Here is an 18,878-nt window from a genome sequence, read left to right as displayed (position 1 = left end):
CTCTTATGGAATAGGTTTATTTGGTTTTTTTGTTCTGTTTTGTTTTGTTTATGTTTTTGTTTTTGTAGTAATAGGGATTGAACTCAGGAGCACTTAACCACTGAACCACATCCCCAGCCCTTTTTTATATTTTATTTTAAGACAGGGTCTTGCTGAGTTGTTTAGGGCCTCACTAAGTTGCTGAGGCTGACTTTGAACTCTTGATCCTCCTGCCTCAGCCTCCCAAGTTTCTGGGATTATAGGTATAGGCCACCACACCCAACTTGTTTGGGTTTTTAGTAGAGGGAAGTTTGGGGTTTTTTTTGTTTTTTGGGTTTTTTTGATAGTGGGAATTGAACCCAGGAGTGTTCTACCACTGAGCCATATCCCCAGCCCTTTTTATTTTTTATTTTGAGACAGGGTCTCGCTGAGTTACTGAGGTTGACTTCTAGCTCAAAATCCTCCTGCCTCAGCCTCCAGAGTCGCTGGGATAACAGGCATGTACCACTGTGCCCAGCCTGTGTAACAAGATTTTTAACATAATTTCTCACTCTGGTTTGAGCTGTCTTAGAAGCAATATCTTGGTATGCTTTCTTATACCTATTTTGATGAATGAAGAAGACAAGGCATTAAACAAAATAGTCCTAGTAAATCAATGAACTTTGTTTAAATAATTAATAGCATAAAACAAAGTATGTAGATACAGGCTCTTTCAAAGTAGTCCATTTTTAGGCACATACATAGGATGAGGTCATTCTTTTTATGTTCTTTGTTTCTGGCTTTAGTGCTCTACTCTTGTAGCTCTTAAAAAGCCAATTGATACATGAGATCATTCCCTCAAAATGAGTTGGGGATAGAAAAACAAAGTAATATTCCTTTCCTTCCCCTGGGAAAGCTAAGCGTGCCCGTGTGGCTGGTAGACCTCCTAAAGATTCTAGTGGCCATGTGGAGTTCTGTCTGTGGTGTTAAGGAATAACTGTAATCATCTTTGAATTTTTAATGAGTGTGATCTCAGTAGAACTTATCTTCATTAAACTAAAAAAGGTAATAAATGTGGTAGAAAGTGAGAATCACTCATTTCTTTTTATAATTGAGATTATTCTATTCATGAGTGCTTTCTTGATTCTCCCTTAAATATATTTTCTGAATACTCTTTTCTATATTCTAATTGTCCTGTTTTCTTCAAAGTGATTGTTAATAATTACCTAAATGAGCTCTCAGTTTCTTAAATGTAACTGTAACCCCACATTTCTTTCCTAGCGCTACCTTGACGAAGCAGACAGAGATAAGGAGCGTTACATGAAGGAACTGGAGCAATATCAAAAGACAGAAGCCTACAAGGTCTTCAGTAGAAAAACTCAGGACCGTCAGAAAGGCAAATCTCACAGGCAAGGTATCAGTACCAGAACCAAGTTCATTTGTAGTTTGTCATGCATGATATAATGACATAACTGTTAAAGAGTGACAAATATAAAAGATGTTTCTATTATTTCTCTTTTATCCTATGTTTAAGAACAAGTATTATCTTTCAGTTGTATTAAAAATCACTTTGCTCTCATTTAGAAATTTCTGATAGATTTCCATATCCAGGATCAACAGTTTGGCTTGTATACCAAGACCAATATTAGTTGCCTGCCCTTCTTTTCCTAATCCTCAGTTTAGGCATTTTTCTGCCTCAAAACAGGTCTGTCTACTAAACTATATAACTGAGTTGCTCTGACACTTCTAAACCTTTCATTTCTAAACTTTTCATGTGCCATCTCTTCCAGTCTCCAGTGATCCTGTTCATTCATTCATTCATGCCTCCGTGCATTCAGAAAATATTTATTGAAGCCATGCATGTTGGTACACACCTGTAATCCCAGTAATTTGGGAGGCTGAGGCAGGAGGATCTCAAGTTGGAGGCCAGCCTCAGCACCTTAGTGAGATTCTGTCTGAAGATAAAATGGAAAAGGTGTTGTGGATGTAGTTTAGTGGTAGAGCACCTCTGGGTTCTGTCCCTATTACTAGGGGAAAAAAAATTTGTTAAGCACCTTCTTTAAGCTCTCTTTTAGCTGTTAATGATGCAGCAGTGAACAAAGTAGATAAATCATGGTTTTTTATTCTCTGTTAAAAGTGTTCATCACACCCTTATAAGTATTGCTTCCAGTTCCCCTTCTTCAGGAAACACTGCCAAAGAAGCACCACCCACAGCTAGTCTGTCATGCCTCAGCCATTGCATCTTCTCCACGTTTGGGCATCTAAGCTGCCAGAATCATAGTGTTGTACAAACAGCCTTTGGTATGGGTTTCCTGCCTACCCTCCCACCCTGTTCTCTTCAAACATAAGAACTGTGTCTGCTATTCTCTTATGCCTGTGTTCTCTGTAGGTGTTGGATTCTCTGTAACCTTTGTTGACTGACCCATTAATAAAGCCATAACGGAAAATATTGTATGTTGTAAAAGTACATATACTGGCAAGTTTTGTAGTTTGGCACAGTGTAATGCTTGGGTTTTGTTACTGTTTTCTTTTTCGACTTAATATTTTCTTATTTCATATTTTTAGATGCAGCCCGACAGGCCACTCATGATCATGAGGTAAATAACCTTCTGTCTATATATCATGCATATATTTATAATAATGTTGTTTGAAATGCTTTTGTTTGTTTGTTTTTTTAATGAATGACAGAGTGTTTCCTATCCCAGAATTCACATTGGGTGAGTTGCTTTAGCTCAGAGGTTCTTAACATATGGCAGACACTTAGGTCGTGAGTCTGCCTTTGAACTACATGCCCTAGCCCCAATCTGTTCCTGTGGTCTGAGAATTTGGCTTTAAATGCCAAAGATGGCTGGAATTCAGAGGGAAATATAGAAATGAGAACCAGATGAAGGGTCTGAATTGATCATAGTTTATCATCACCAGATACCATAGTCTCATTCTCAGGATGTTATTTAAGTAATCCAGCATTTGGTTAAGATGAAATTTTTTATCTTTATTTTTTTATTTATTTTTATTATTTTTTATTTATTATTTATTTATTTACTTACTTTTTAATTTATTTAGATAACAGGGATTGAACCCAGGGGTGCTCAACCACTGAGCAGCCCTTTTTTATGTTTTATTTAGAGACAGTCTCACTGAGTTGCTTAGGGCCTCCCTAAATTACTGAGCCTGGCTTTGAACTTTTAATCCTCCTTCCTCAGCTTCCCGAGGCCCGCTGGGATTACAGGCATGTACCACCCAGCCTGGCTAAAATGAGTAACTACAATGTCAATAGAACACAACTGACAGTAGCTCAATTCCTATACCTCCTTTCTTATTCCCTCATCTCATTCGTACAGTTTTTCTGAAAGGCCTCTTCCCTTTCCTTTGATTCAACCCAATCAATAGAATTCAGGCCTGTGTTCCTCTCCATGTACAAGATTTAGGCCAGTTTGTGTTGACGATGTGTGTATATGCTTTAAATATATATGGTTATAAGACGGGAAAAGCCATGGTAATTTCATGCTTTAAAATGCTCAGTGCCTCCTCGTTGCTTACTAAATCTCATTGGAATTCTGCATTCAGGGTTTTCCATAATTAAGTCCCAACTTCTAAATACCGTAACTCTAGGTAGCATACACGCCCTTCCTCTAGGTGCCCTGCCCTGCTCTGTGCTCTTGTTTCTGCTATGAGAGTGCTTTCCCTCCCTCCCCTCACACAGTTCTTCACCTCCTACCCTCCTCTTTGTGGCTCTCATACTCCCTAATCATCCTCCAAACCCCTATTTCCCTTCCTTTAACCCTCATTGATCTCAGTACTTCTATGCTCTGGCTGATCTGGCCTGGGGTTGGTTATTCGGGTACTCCTGTTATTCACAATAGTGGATTATGATCTCGCTGCAGGTATACCTCTCTGTGGTCTAGTTTCTATCTTTGTATCCAACCCCATACCACCTAACATGAAGCCCTTGCGTGGAGCCTGTCCAAAAATAATTATTGATTTGTATAGAAGAACCCAAAGTTTTACAATGTGTCAAAATGCATTTCTACTGTCATGTATAACTAATTAGAACAAAATTTTAAAAAATAAAGAAACAAACAAAAAAAAAACAAAATTTACTTGAAATAACAATGGAAATTTGAAAAAGAATTTTCTTATGTACTCTTCTTTAGGTTTATTTGATTCGTTTTTGTTTTGTTTTGTTTTGTTTTGTTTTGTTTTGTTTTTTGGTACCGGGGAATTGAACCCATAGGCACTTTACCACTGAGCCACATCCCCAGCCTTTTTTATTTTTTATTTTGAGTCATGGTCTCACTAAGTTTCTTAGGGTTTCAGTAAATTACTGAGGCTGGCCTCGAACTTGAAATCCTACTGCCTCAGCCTTCTTAGTCACTGAGATTACAGGTGTGTGTTACCACATCCAGCTTATATATTCTTTTACAGGTATTTTCATTTTTACTAAATTAAGAAAATTATTTCTTCAAATTAAAAACTTATTTATCTTGAGGTTGTAGTCCTTGTACCTGATTTGATGTTGGTAACCTTCAAACTATGGAAAAAAAATTCAGATTCGCAAAACAAGTAGATTTATTACTATTCATGAATTATAAAGTGGGAAGCATAGTAAATATTAGCATTTTATTCTTCACATAAATCCTACTTGAATAATTACATATGAGATTTCTGTGCTCTAATTTGGATGAAGTGTTATGAATATTTTTGCTTGAAAAAGTTTGTATGTATGTATACTTTGTATTTTAAATAATTGAAATGTTGCAAATTTTCCTTTTATCAGACACTTGCACAATTAGTATTTAATTCTCTTTGTCTGTATGCCCACTCACCAATGTCATGAAATTTCCTTACTATATTGCACCTCTATCCTTAATGGTTACAAAAGAGAATTTGAACAGTAATCTGAAACATTAGGTCTCACATCTTCTAATCCATCACTAACTGATTTCATCAACCTGGGTTTTTCTGGCCAAACTATATTTGCCATTTTTGTCTTCAGCAATGTTGATAGGCACAGTCAAAAAAGATGTAGTGAATTTAATCAGTTGGAGAAGCTGCTGCTGTTGCTGCTGATTTAAGAAGTAAAGCTTTTTATGAAAATACATTGTATGATATGAATATTTGTGATTTCTATGATTTGTGTGATTTTTTTTTTCCTATTTGAGGATCAGATACTTGTTAAAGCAAAGTAAAAAAGAAAAGAAAAGAAAAAGAGCCAAATACAGCGGTACACGCCTGTAATCCCAGTGACTTGGGAGGCTGAGGCAGGAGGATTGTGAATTCAAAGCCAGCCTCAGCAAAAGGAAGATGCTAAGCTACTCAGTGAGACCCTATCTCTAAGTAAAATATAAAATAGGACTGGGGATGTGGCTCAGTGGTCGAGTTTCAACCCCCAGTACTCAAAAAAAAAAAAAGAAAAAGAAAAGGTGGGTAGGTGGAGAACCAGCAGTAGGTTCTGTATGCCTGTCCATTGCTGTGCCCACATCAGAATAATGCTCATAATTCCAGCTGCTAAAGAGGCTAAGGAAGGAGGATCACAATTTTGAGGCCAGCCTGGGCAACTTAAAGAGAACCTGCCTCAAAATACACTAAAAATAAAAGCTCTAGGTAATAGCTCAGTAGTAGAACAGTTGCCTAGCATGTGCAAGGCCATGAGTTTAATACACATTACCATCAAAAAGAAAAAAGGATAAGCATCTCTTAGGTTGTTGATCAAATTAATGTTCCCCACTTTATCAGTTTTATCTTTCATTGAATAATATATTTCCTAAAGTGGGTAATTTCTGTATGATTTGAACATAAAAGGACTAGTTTGAAATTTTTTAATCGTTTTAAACATAAATGTCCTTTATGTTTAAAAGTTTTTTAAAACAATTTTAAAAATTTACTCATAGGATGTTACTTACAAATAACTTCTCTGTTTTTGTGTGTGCTTTGAACTCAGAGCCTGGTACATGTGAGGCAAGTGCTCTATCACTGAGCTACACCCCAGCCCCTTTCTCATTTTATTTTAGTACATAATCTTGCTAAGATGCCTAGGTTAACCTTGAACTATCAGTCCTCCTACCTCAGAATCCCAAGTACTGGAATTATAGGTGTGTGCCACCACACACAGCTTCTTTCATAGTACTTCTTAGTGTAGCAAAAAAATAAGAACGCACTATGGGTAAAAAGTAGCCACAAAAGCTCCCATTGAAAAGAAAAATGGAATTAAAGGTGACCCTGGTTTGGGGAATGGGGGAGGTGTCTGAACAGAGTTATAAGTTCATAAAAGAGAAAATGTCTTGCAAAGTGCCTAAAACATAGATTCTGAATACATATACATATTTCCCTTATCCTATGCGGAGAAAAATGAGCAATAGAATAGTCGTCAGGCTCATCTTTGAATAGTAAGACCTCAGAGATCCTCTTAACTGACCAATGCATTTTATCAGTGAGAGAAGTGACTTGCCTAAGATAGGAAAGAATTTACCCAGAATAACTTACTGAACTAAATTAGAGGCAGAAGTATGGCTGAAACTCAGGCCTTCTATATAACAGTCTATCACTCTTGGCAGCATATGCCATGCTATGTAGGAAAAAACTATTGAAAGTGAAAATAGGCCTGGTTGCCTGAGATGTTAGCAAAAATTGTTGCTAGTGAAGGCAGATTATTTGGTTTATGTACAATAAAGAAACCTATTTTTTATGTATTTATTTCATTTTTTTTTTCATTACTAAGGATTGAACCCAGGCTAGGCAAGTGCTTTACCACTGAGCTACATCCCCAGCATCTTTTATTTTATTTTGAGACAGGGCTCACTAAGTTGCCCAGGCTAGCCTTGAACTTGCTGTCCTCTTGTCTCTGCTTCCTGAGCAGCTGAGGTTACAAACATGTATCACTGTGCCTGGCCAACCTGTTGTATTTCTAAATGGAATTTGGATCCCTCAGATGTTGTTACCTAGCCAGGTGCTGGAAAGTGCATATAAGAGCTAAAGACATGCTGACCTGAAAGCCATTCTGCATAGCAGTGGGGCACTTTAGCCTGGTACACAATATTAAAAGTGTTCCCCAAAGAAAAGGGCACTTGAGGGAAGCATATCACACTCTGAAATTCTGGCCCTGAGCCGAGATTACAGCAAAATAGGTTTAGTTCAAAAGAGCCTCCACTCAATGTATAGAATGAAAAACTGAATTGAAGATATTCATGCTTCTGTCAAATCAAAAGCCAGCCCACTAGACCCATGAGTCAACTAGCATTACCCTCAAGAATGTGTCTACATCTCATGTGAGGACTAAGATAGAAACAATAATTTTGTTTCTCCTTTAATTTATGAGAAATGACAAAATGACACTCAGCCTGAACAAATTAGACCCTTTCAATGAGGAGGTAATCAAATCCTTATGATTTTAATCCCTTGAGCGATCCTTGGAGCTGCTTAAGTATATCCAAGCCCCCAGGAGGATCCTCTCCATGCCGAGTAATGCACTCAGTAATGGAAGAGTGCTGATGGTTTTTATTACCACTCTTCCGTTAAGTAGAATTTCTCTGTTGCTTTCAGACACTGAACAGTTTCATTTAATTGCTTTAATGTTTCTTGTTTTGTACTCTAAGAATCTGTACCAAGGGGCAGAGTGTTAATGTACCTATGTGGTGCTGTCCTTTGCCATTAGCTTGGTTTGGACTGCTCTAGCAATGAAGAGAACAGAACTGCCAGTCTGAGGCGAGTTGAGACCTTGGAGAGGGATCTTTGTATTGTGAAAATGGGAGCCAGGCACCCACACTTACCCTCTAACTGGTAAACACTGAAACCTATGGCGAGGTAATTGATTTCATATATGGCTATGCAGTGAGGTAGGAGACTGAACAAGGTAGGATGATTGAAGTCATAGCACTCATCCTGAGTCCCTTGTGAACTTACACTTGTATGTTACATCTTATGCATGCTGGGATTGTGTGTCCAAAGTTTTCTGGTTTCCTGCAGCAACCCAGTAACAGAGTTAAAGCATATAGTAATCCAGCAGAATGGAGAGAGAGCCACTGGAAAATATGTCTAAGATCACTGCTGGAACCAGCCTTTCTTGTCCATTAGTTCTCAGTGAAATCTACTAGGAACTGGCTTGAGGTAGAGCTTTACATGTTAAAACTTGAGGCTTTCAATGATAATTTGTTATTTTTAAATTGCTCTGGAAAACTTTGCTTTCTTTCGTTAGAAAGAAAAAAAGAGTAAAAATTAAGTGCTCTGAAATGTTCCTCAGATAATACATAGTTTTGCAGATTTCCATCTTAGAATATCTATCCTGTTCTTCTCTCACTGACAGGCAGGTCATGCAGCTCACCCTGCTTCCTCAATAGACACCACTATGAAACAGGACCCTGGCTGTTGGGATTCCCTCAGAGGCTCCTAACTGCTTGGGCATAAATAGTCTTCAAGTTCAAAAACAAAAACTAGTAGAAACAATAAGATAAAAGATATATTCTCTCTCTAGCTTTAAACATGTTTGTATAGAAACTATTTCTAAGTATTTTGTTTACTGTTTTTCATTTTATAAAGGTTTTGGAGTCTTTGGTTTCACTATAGAAATATCAGCCAAAGCATCTTGAAATATTGACTTTATATTCTAAGTGTCATTGTTGAATATATTTTGTGTGGTTTCGTGGGATTTTTATCTTAATGGTTTATTTGGTGAATTAATGTTAGGCTTTGTTATTCTTTTGTATCCCACACAATTCTTAACTCTCATTTGTAGAGCCTGATTGTTTTTGATTGTTTCTGATTGTTTTGGTTTTGTTCATTTCTTTTTCTGTGTCTGAAGAAAGGCTACAAGAGCCCCGGAGATAGACTGCCCCATTGTAAATACATAGAAGTACCAGTGGAATACCATTATTTTTGCTCTGACTGGAAGATCTCTCCTCAAAATTCTTGCTGTCCACTCTGCAAATGTGGATTGCATAGTCCTGTCTCAGAGAGCATTTTGTATGCATAACCAAGTGACTGAAAAACACCTTTTCTCAATCCCTGCCTCAGCCACTTCACACAACCGAATACGGTTGACTATTCAAAACACAAATCGTTTCCAAATTCTATATTAGAAAAATACATGTAAGTTTGTTTTAAGGTTTCTCATTGCACAGCACTTGTATACCTGAGAGAACTGAGTACTTAACCAGCTTGAGCTGTGTGAAAGTTTGATTCCAGTGAAAAGGTGAATGCATTTCCCTTAAAGGCTCATCTGGACTGATTACCTTTAACCCTATTTCTTTAAGGAAGACATGATCTTTGTGCCTCAGGCACTATTATTTAATTTAGCTTCTGTTTAAGAATTAACTTTTGTTCTTGATTCACAGAAAGAAACAGAGGTAAAGGAACGATCTGTTTTTGACATTCCTATATTTACAGAGGAATTCCTAAACCACAGCAAAGGTGATTACTGCAGTGTTTTTTGTGTCCCTCCAGTTTGACAGGGAATTACTTCTCAGAAGGAGTTCATTGCTCAAAATCAGTGATAGTGATAGCCCTCCTTAGGACTAGTCTAGAAGAATAACTGCTCCTCTTTCTCCCTGTAGTAGAGGTAGTTACTCAAAGATCAGTGAAAGAAAGCTGGGTCAGTGTTGTCAAAGCTTCTTTGGTCTATGGATCCAAAGAAATAAATGTAAATCACTAATGCAGTTGCTTTTAGATGTGTAGCCTGAAACCCTTTGCACAAGTGAAAGCTTACTTGGGAGTCCAAAATATAAAGTAAGTAATTGCAAAGCTGATCCCATTGCAGTACAGATGGGTACCAACAGCTGTGCTTGGCCAGTCTCCCAGGATCCCCCTGCGAAGCCCCTCAGTTTTCTCATTGCACAGTTTTAAAAAGCCAAATCTAACCAACAAACAAAAAATACGAGGAATTGCCACTGTTTGTTGCAGTCTTACGTACAGAATGTTCAACTTTAAGAATTAAAATAGCTCTGGGGAACCAGGCGTTTCATTGCTGAAATTGCTATCTAGAGTGCTGTAATGAGAATAGGGAGATGAGGTGGGGTAGCTAATGAGAGACAGCTAAGCAGAACTTTTTTATAAGAGTCACTGGGACTCCTCCGAGACTCCTTCTTATGCTGCATATGTTTTGGTGTCGGGGGTGTGTCCTTAGCTCGGGAGGCAGAGCTTCGCCAGCTTCGTAAATCCAACATGGAGTTTGAGGAGAGGAATGCAGCCCTGCAAAAGCACGTGGAGAGCATGCGCACAGCGGTGGAGAAGCTGGAGGTGGATGTGATCCAGGAGAGGAGCCGCAACACAGTCTTACAGCAGCACCTGGAGACCCTGCGGCAGGTGTTGACCAGCAGCTTTGCCAGCATGCCCTTACCTGGTAATGTCACCCTACTTGAGCACTTCTAGTGCAGGGTGGGGCAGGAGGTTGCTCTTTTTATTCATATTTGAGAAAATCAATAAATTAAGATATTTTTCCTCCTCAGTATTTTCTGTTGGTTATGTAATAGAAATGTCAGCATTGGGCTAAAATCATCCAAAATTTCAGGTTCTCTGGTCATTTCAACTTTGTCCATTTTTTATTCTAATATAAACTATTTTCTTTTTTGTTAAACTTAAATTGATATTCAAAACAATGGGAGCAGTAGTAAATGTTGAAGAGAGCACTTTCTCTTAGGTATATTTGCTTTCCTTGTATTTTTTTATTAATGGGAAGGAAGAGGAAACAAGCACTATTATTTTTATATATTCTTTCATTTTGAGGAAAGTCACAGCAGAAAGTTAATGAGCCTCTAACCTTTTGTTACATATAGCTAAGTACTTATATATACTGTAGTATATAACCCGTCTGTTTAAAGTATGTGGATTTACTTCATTTCTTTGAAGTCTAAAAGTTTCAGGGCTGGGGATATAGCTCAGTTGGTAGGGTGCTTGCCTAGCAAGCACAAGGCCCTGGGTTCAAATCCCCAGCACCGCAAAAAAAAAAAAAAAAAAAAAGTTTCACCTGTAGAATTAAAATCTGCCTATGGAACAAACCACATTAGAGTCACAATTTCTTTTGCTGTGTATTTCCTTAAATGTTTTGTAGATGAACTGAATGGGAAAGATTTTCTTACTTTTTCTCTTCTTATTTCACTTCAGGAAGTGGAGAGACACCAACAATGGACACCATTGACTCATATATGAACAGACTGCACAGTATTATTTTAGCTAATCCCCAGGACAATGAAAACTTCATAGCCACAGTTCGAGAAGTTGTGAATAGGCTCGATCGTTAGGGACTGGTGAGTGCCCAGTAATAAGATACTTGTATGCCAGTACTTCATCAAAAATACGATGTTATCAGACTTTATTGGTACAGTTTAAACTGTGGAATTACATTGAATGAATGAGGTAGAAACCTGATTTAGGTTCCTCTTGCATAGTTGCTAAAAAGTCTTTCTAAATAATATTAGAAAATAGAATCAAAGCAGTTTTTTCTCATGTATGCATCAGAATAGTTTAAGGAAAGAACATAACTTTTGTGATTGGACCTCAGTTCTGGATATGCAACTTATTCTTTTGGGGGCTTTTTGTTTGTTTGTTTGTTTGTTTGTTTGACAGTTCTAGAGATTGGACCCAGAGACATGACACTCTAATTGAGCCAATCCTCAGCCCTTTTAATTTTTTATTCTTTATCTAATGAGGCAACATCTGCTAGCAGAGACAAAGGCAGAAGTCTTTATCCTTCTTGGTCATGCCCTTGGATGGTAACTGTGCAAGACAATTCATTATACTTTTAGCTTCCACCAGGCTCAGATGGGGAAAGGATCCTTCTAGTGAGTAGCCAGATGGAACGGACTGTACTTCTAAGAGATGGTTGGACTCCCTGCAGAATAAAGAAGTGGCATTACTGCTGCTGCTTATGAAAGAAACAGCTTGTACATCTAGGCCTGGGATTTTCAGGAGCTCATCATCCTTCTCGTTTTCACACAGTGTTTTCAATTAGCACTCTTGTATGCTTGAAAAGAGAGAGCTGAGAAAAACAGCATGAAAGATTGTCAAAGAAAATAGTAATTGATAACATGGTGTCGCCTCACCTAGGTGTAAGGCAGTGAATGCAAGTATGAAGCCAAGAGTGGTTTTCCATTTTGACCATTTTACCACTCATATTCTCCTAAAGATCTATCTATCTTAAGAATAAAAACTGTAGTACATGTTCTCTGAAGTGTCTTTGAAAAGCATAGATTATTACCTCTGTCCTTGATTTTAACGTACAATTTTTTTTTAATATATTTCTTTTGTAGTACTGAGGATTGAACCCAGGGCTTCACACATGCTAGGCAAGCACTTTAGCACTGAGCCTTTTTTTTATTTTCTTTTGAGATGAGGTCTGACTTAAGTTGCTAAGGCTAGTCTCCAAGTTGCAATCCTCCTAACAGCCTCTGAGGTAGCTGGGATTACAAGCATGTGTGCCACCATGCCTAGTGACATAAGTATTTTGTCTTTGAAAAATTACCTGAAAATGTAAACTGTTATATTACTACAGATTCTTAAAATCTAACCATGAAACATAACTAAGAATAGATATTTCCCACCCCCCCAAACTGTCAAATGAAACAATTATAAAGAGTGTGATTAATACTAGCTTGGCCTCATTATACAAATATGTACAGACAGCTAGGCCTGATGTCCCCAGCACTCACAGTGCAATTAATTACTCTGACATGAGCTTGGCAAAGGTTTCATTCCACTGTCGGGAACCATTGAGTGAAGGGAAGCTAATGGTCTGCGAGTTTTAGAGGAGCCTCTTGGAGCTGGAAGGGACCTTTAGAAATCCAGCACTTCATATATAAAGAACTGACTCCCATAGAGATGAGGTGACCTGCCTGAAAATACTGGGTAGAAGAGCAAAAAAACCAGGACCAGAACACAGACATCTCAAGTTTTCTCATTCAGAGGGGCTTCTAAAACATTGTTACAATAAGGAGGCACTGTTGGGGTGGGGCAAAAGTACTAAAAATTCTTGTAGTAGAGCATTAAGATAAAGAAGAAAATACTACAATCCAGCAATTATGAAGTAACAAAATTTTGGCCAGTGCATTTAAAAATTATTTTTATAGGTATATAATGAAAGAACTTCCTCAGCTCTCACCTTTCTTAGGGCTCACTGGTACCTAGACACCAGTGGAAACAGTAGGAAGCCATGGGTGATTTTGAGTTGAGAGATGACCACTTTAAATAAACTCTTTATTCATTTTTATGTGGTGCTGAGAATTGAACCCAATGCCTCACAAGTGCTAGGCAGGCACATTACCACTGAGCCACAACCCCAGCCTTCACATAAACTCTTAAAATCTATGTGTTGCCCAATTTCAGTTGACCCAAATGATATATATTTGAGGACTGAAAAAAAAATCATGTGATTACATATGATTATATTGCATTTTATGCAATATATGATTATATTGCATTTTTTATCAATGTAAGAAGATGTATTCTGACATATGATGACATATGTACATAACACATTCCTACACATGTAGATATCCTCAGGTTTATACTTGAAGAAAACTGGTTTTGATTAACCATACATTCTTTGGACTAAAGTGGAATCCTGATTGCCCCTCATCAGACCTGATGCTCCTCTGTGTTCAGCTGCTCATTTCCTACTTCCCATTGTTGCTGAACTGTAGCAGGGCCATGTTTCTCATTGACATGTTATCTGAAACATCTCCATGAAGTTGCCTGCTTGCAGCTCTACCAGCTCTTTAATTTACATGTACCCCTTAACCCCTATGAAAATAAAACAAAGCATTTTTTAAATTCATTAACCCTAACCTCTTCTGATCTATATTTTCCTTCTTGGTATCTCCCCACAGTCTACAGGTCTTAGAGCTCCCAAGCTGTTCTGTAAGCATTTTTACTTGTGCGGAATGAGAAGCCATCCATGAAAATTTGAACTGAGTTGGAGCAGAGAAGGACTACAGATCCCTTTACTTGGGAAAGAATTGTCAATAAGAGACCTTCACCCCAGGAAGCCCTGTGAGGGAGCAGCAAAAGGCACATGCGTCAGAACTTCCTATGGAGTCATCCTCCAGTGAAGCTTTCAAAGTGCACAACCCTCTCCCAAATCTTCAGTTTCCTATCATTTCCATTTCTGCTCAAACAGATCTGCATATGTTCTGCTGACTAGGTGACCCTGAAGCTGACATCTTCTGCAGCAGAAAGGAAGACTGCCCATTGTTGCCATTCTGATTGGACCCTTTTATCAGCAGAGCTCTAATTTTCTTACCTAGCTGTCGCTTTTTTTTAATGCCTTTGGGGGTGATTTTTGCTTCTCTTCACCCCCACCAAGTTGTACATCTCCATTTCTGACCTCTGGGCCTCATTGCTCAGCAGGGCTCTGAAAGAGACTTTCTCTCATTGGATGGGCCCAGTCTTCTCCCATCATTGCCCTGCTGTGACTCCAAAGAAAGGAGCTTCTTGTTGACAGTGCCCTGCGGAGTGAGGCTGTTTCCTGCCCCACGTGGTGCTCGGTGGGTGCCGGCTTCCCGATTGCAGCCCTGAAGGAGAATGCGCTCACTTTCCTCCTCCTGCCGCCTGCTGCTCTCTGAGCATGGCTCCTGCACAGACCCCGAGTCCAGCCCCAGCAAGGCTCTTCTGTCCCCGTCTGTTGGCAGTGTCTTGCGGAGCATTTTCGCTGAGGAAAAGGTCATTGGTAAACAAAAAGGAAAGGGGTAGTTCTGAATTGGTATTGAAAAAACACCCAGAGTTGATCCTAAGTGAAAACTGAGGGAATCCCTGTCTTTTTTAGGTAATCAGATCCGTGGATATAGGTAGAAAGGGCTTTGGGAATAGTCTCTTGTGCTGACTGAATGGGCAGAGAGGTGTTTTCATGCCCTTTGTCTTCCTTCCCTGGCCATTAACTGCCAAAACTATGTGAAAAAGACAGGCTTCCCTTCCTTCACTCTCCTTAGTAAGGGATTTTTGGCTTTCAACAGCAAAAGTGAGGGTTCTGATTCTCTCCTCAGGGTCTTTTTTCTCTCTCTCTCTCTCTTCTTTACGCTCTAGAGCACAAGGCTAAGGTGGCAGCTGAGATCTTTGGAACCAAAGCAGAGCATGCTGAGCCCATTGTCTAGGCACCCCACCATCAAAGGCAGGTGGATGGAAGTGTGGCCCCTCACAACATGCTGACAAGCCAGGGTGCAAGCCAGAAACCCCATCGCGAAGCTGCACCATCCTGGCTTCTCAGCACTGTGTTCTCCTTCTCTTTGTTCTTTCTTAGTCCAAAGGAAAACAACAGCAACAAAAATCTTCTTTTTAAAATTTCTTATGTGGACACACATCAAATTTCCATGCACTGAAGCCCACACACCACCACTTAGCAATGTTTTAGAATAAGACCCCTTTATTAGCTATTGCTATACAGCCAGCCAAGTCTCCTGCCTCTCTGTATTTTCCACTGTCCCTGCTCTCATCTGCTGTTTTTGCCACTTCTCTTAGATTCCTTGCCTGCTAACTCTGAGCTAGAACTCACTGTCCATGGCAGAAGGATGTCCAAACTGGTTCGGGAAGTTTATGTCTGCCATCTGCCAAATGCTTCTGTCCTTTCTTCCTTCCTCCTGGTGTTGCTGCTTCTCCTTCCTATGAAGTTTTGTGCAGCTTCAGTAGCACTACTTTTGTAACCACTAAAGGCTGTAACTTGGTCCAGAAGTCATCCCTGACCCTAGCCTGGGATACCTCACAGTGACCAGGCATGTGCCTGAGCTCACCAGAGCCTGCGGTACCCAGTCATCAGTGCAGAAGCCGAAGCTTGCTTCCCAAATGAGGGCTTTCCCGGGAGTCCTGCACCTGGCAGGGGTGGTTGGAACTCAGCTGCCACAGAACCTCTCCTCTGTGCTCACCAAGCAGTGGAGGTGAGGTTACAGCCTGGTGCAAGACCTATGTCATGTTCCCTAATAAATCTGAAGAGGTTACTGCAATTTTGTGTTCTCAAGAAATAAGCTGTTGCCTATTCAGTGTTTCTGATTTCCTTCTTTCCTTTTATTAAAACACAAACAGCAGCTGGAGAAAGGGAGAAAAGATTGTTTTATTTCTGACAAATTTTAGAAAAAATATTGTGTACATGTGTTTGGAACTGTTGAAATGCCAAGTTTTCTGTACAAGTGTTTTTGTAATTAAACTTTTAGATTTTGTTTTTTAAGAAGTTGATACGCTTGCTTGACATTTGTCTCATTAAAACTTTTCTATGTCGAATCCACCTGATCCAGTTTACTTGCATTATAATGAAAAAAGAAGACCTGCCTCTGCTTTTTCCTCTTAAAGACTTTGTCAACCCTACATTCATCAAAACTGTTAGGCTTTGAAAAACAGTACTTCACATTCATATTACTAATTGCTTATTCAAAATGTGTCTTCACCTGTTTGAGAATTCAGTTCTTTGAATGTATGTTATAACAATACAATGAGTTCTAATTCATTTTAATGTGGCAGTAGAATTCTGGAGGCGACTTGAAGGAGCCTTTGAAAGTCAGTGACTCTGAAGTCCCCTTGATAGGGGATCTTTTGACAGAAAGGGTAAGTTGTGCTTAAATGCTTGCTTTTTAAAAATAACTGCTACTTAGCCATCCCAAAATATTTTTAAAAGATGTTTGTCACCTATCTCTGCCATGCTTTTACAGCCTTCAGGGTAAGGCAACCTGACTTCCAGAGCCCACGGCTCTCCAGGTAGCCGGTCACCTGGCACTGAGCAAGTCGTTTCAACTCCACTTTCTCTTCTGACATAACACATGCCCCAGCTCCCCTCTAGTATTGTTAGAGGAATAGAATTAGGGCAACAGAAGTCACCACACTTCAGAGGATTGGAAGCGTTTGTTACACGATGCTGAGAATGATGGCATATCAGTTATGATTGGGTTTGACCACATTTAACAGAACCCCAAATCAGCATCAGCTAAACTAAGAAGGGATCTCTCTCAGAGAAACATAGCCAGTCCAAGACCAGTGTGCAGGCTGCCGTCTTTTTCAAGGTCACCTCATGGTTCAATATAGCCCCTTGGCCAACAGCCATCACTTTGAAATTCCTGGCAGCAGAAAGAGAAGGCAAGGACAAAACGGGCAAGCCTAGATTAGTTCCAGGACTCTTCCTGGAAATCATAATCAACACTTTCACTTAATTTGGCCAAAACTCAGTCACGTGACTGTGGCTAACTCTAAGGGAGACTGAGAAATGTCATTCTGTGTGGACATTACTGTTAATACACAGCAATGCACAAGTTTTAGTAAGGAAGAAGGTGGAAATGAATATAGAGTAGTTTTGCAACTCGTTCACCTCCACTAAGCCCAGCCCCACCATGTTAGTTAGCAGAATGTATTACCTTTCTTTTGCCTCTTGGCCATTTGAAAATAACCACCTACTTCCTTGTTTTCTGGCTGTTGAAAAAGAAACCCAAAAAAACCAGCATGGGGGTCTGAGTTGGCATTTGCTGCTCCCACCTTAGCTCCTCCCCTCCCGGTCAACAGCTGGCAGCCAGGCTTGTTTGGTAAAAGTCAACACAAACAGGTGGTAATACTTCCCCCAGTTGTTTGTGCCCTTTCTCTAACTGTTCTGCATCTGCTGAATTAAAACAACACCAGGATAATCTTTCCCTAAGGGTGGGGATATTGAGAGATTGTTTGGCAGAAAAGCTCATAGCTACTTCCTGCTCTCTGAAAGAATTTCCTGCCTTGCAATTGAGAGTTCCAAGATGGGTTTTTCTTTGTTTTATTTATTTACCTTTGACACATAGCCTGCGCTCTGATCCATACTTTACAATATCTGTAGATATAAACACCGGCTCATAAGCTAGCTCATAAAAGGAATGAGGACTGAGTCAGGAAAGATCAGGTGAAAATGTTAGCGTCCATTTATTCATCTAGAATGGGATTATGTGTCTGCAGGGAGAAACTTTTACCAGAGGTAGAAATATACGATCTCTTAGCCTAGCAAAAGGCAGAAAGAAGGAGCCATTAGAGCGTAGGCATAGCATTGAAAATTTAAGATTAGGCAATGCCAGTTTTCTAGATAGAACTTTTGTAATCACCAGCACCACTGGCTCAGTGGGAAGGTCCAGAGATTGCAAGGCTAGGGGTTCTCTTGCTTATATCTCCAACAATCCGACCAACACTGGAGAACCAGAGCTCTTCTTCACTGGGTTGCACTGTTTGGGACTATAAAAAGTGTGTGTAAAACTTGGTTTCTGATAGTCTAATAGAAAAAACAGACGTACATAAACAGTTCTTAAATTGAGTCCTCTTCCATCCATCCCTCTCCCGTTTGCTGGGGATTGAACTCAGAGGTGCTTTACCACTGAGCTACACCCCTAATGCTTTTTTTTAACTTAGAGAGACAAGTTGTCCAGGCTGTCCTCAGCTTCCAACTTGAGATCCTCCTGCCTCAGCCTCCCAAATCACTGGGATTACAGGCATGGGCCACCTCACCCAGCTTTTTTTTTTTTTTTTTTTTTTTTGTGGTTGGGGGGTCAGGGTACAGGGATTAAATTGAACCCAGGGTGCTTAACCACTGGGTCACATCTCTAGCCCTTTTATTTTTATTTTGAGACAGAGTTTTGCTGAGTTGCCTAGGGCCTTGCTAAATTTCTGAGGCTGGCCCTGAACTCGAGATCCTCCTTCCTCAGCCTCCTGAATCGCTAGGATTTCAGGTGTGTACCACCACACCCAGCTGCCCTGCTATTCTGGTATGAAGAGTTTTTCTTTCGTGTTGTTGTTGTTTGGGTTTTTTTTTGTTTTATTTTGTTTTTTGCGGAGCTGGGGATTGAACCCAGGGCCTTGTGCTTGTTAGGCAAGCACTCTACCAACTGAGCTATATCCCCAGCACTGGTATGAAGAGTTTTAATAAAGGTTTTTTTTTTTTTTTTGGGGGGGGGGCGTTTTTTTTTTGGAGTGTGTGTGTGTGTGTGTGTGTGTTTTGCAGTACCAGGGATCAAACC

The 18,878-nt window shown here is 39.6% G+C and overlaps 1 protein-coding gene across 2 annotated transcripts in view; it reads left to right on the top strand.

Annotated features, from left to right (window-relative positions):
* HMG20A (high mobility group 20A) overlaps positions 1–13,958 on the top strand; it is a 74,159-nt gene extending 60,201 nt beyond the window's left edge. For both annotated transcript variants that reach the window (XM_079128922.1, XM_079128923.1), the window contains 6 exons: positions 1,240–1,372; positions 2,524–2,555; positions 9,285–9,360; positions 10,073–10,288; positions 11,050–11,192; positions 13,770–13,958. In XM_079128922.1, the coding sequence (XP_078985048.1) occupies positions 1,240–1,372; positions 2,524–2,555; positions 9,285–9,360; positions 10,073–10,288; positions 11,050–11,186 (594 nt within the window). In that variant the 3' untranslated portion in view covers positions 11,187–11,192; positions 13,770–13,958. The remainder of the gene's footprint in view (positions 1–1,239; positions 1,373–2,523; positions 2,556–9,284; positions 9,361–10,072; positions 10,289–11,049; positions 11,193–13,769) is intronic.
* Positions 13,959–18,878: the final 4,920 nt, after the last annotated feature.

Source organism: Sciurus vulgaris (genome assembly GCF_902686455.1).
Source record: "Sciurus vulgaris genome assembly, chromosome: 2".
Taxonomy (NCBI): Eukaryota; Metazoa; Chordata; class Mammalia; order Rodentia; family Sciuridae; genus Sciurus; species Sciurus vulgaris.
Note: the sequence above shows the minus strand (reverse complement) of the source record. Positions and strands in the feature narration are given on the sequence as shown.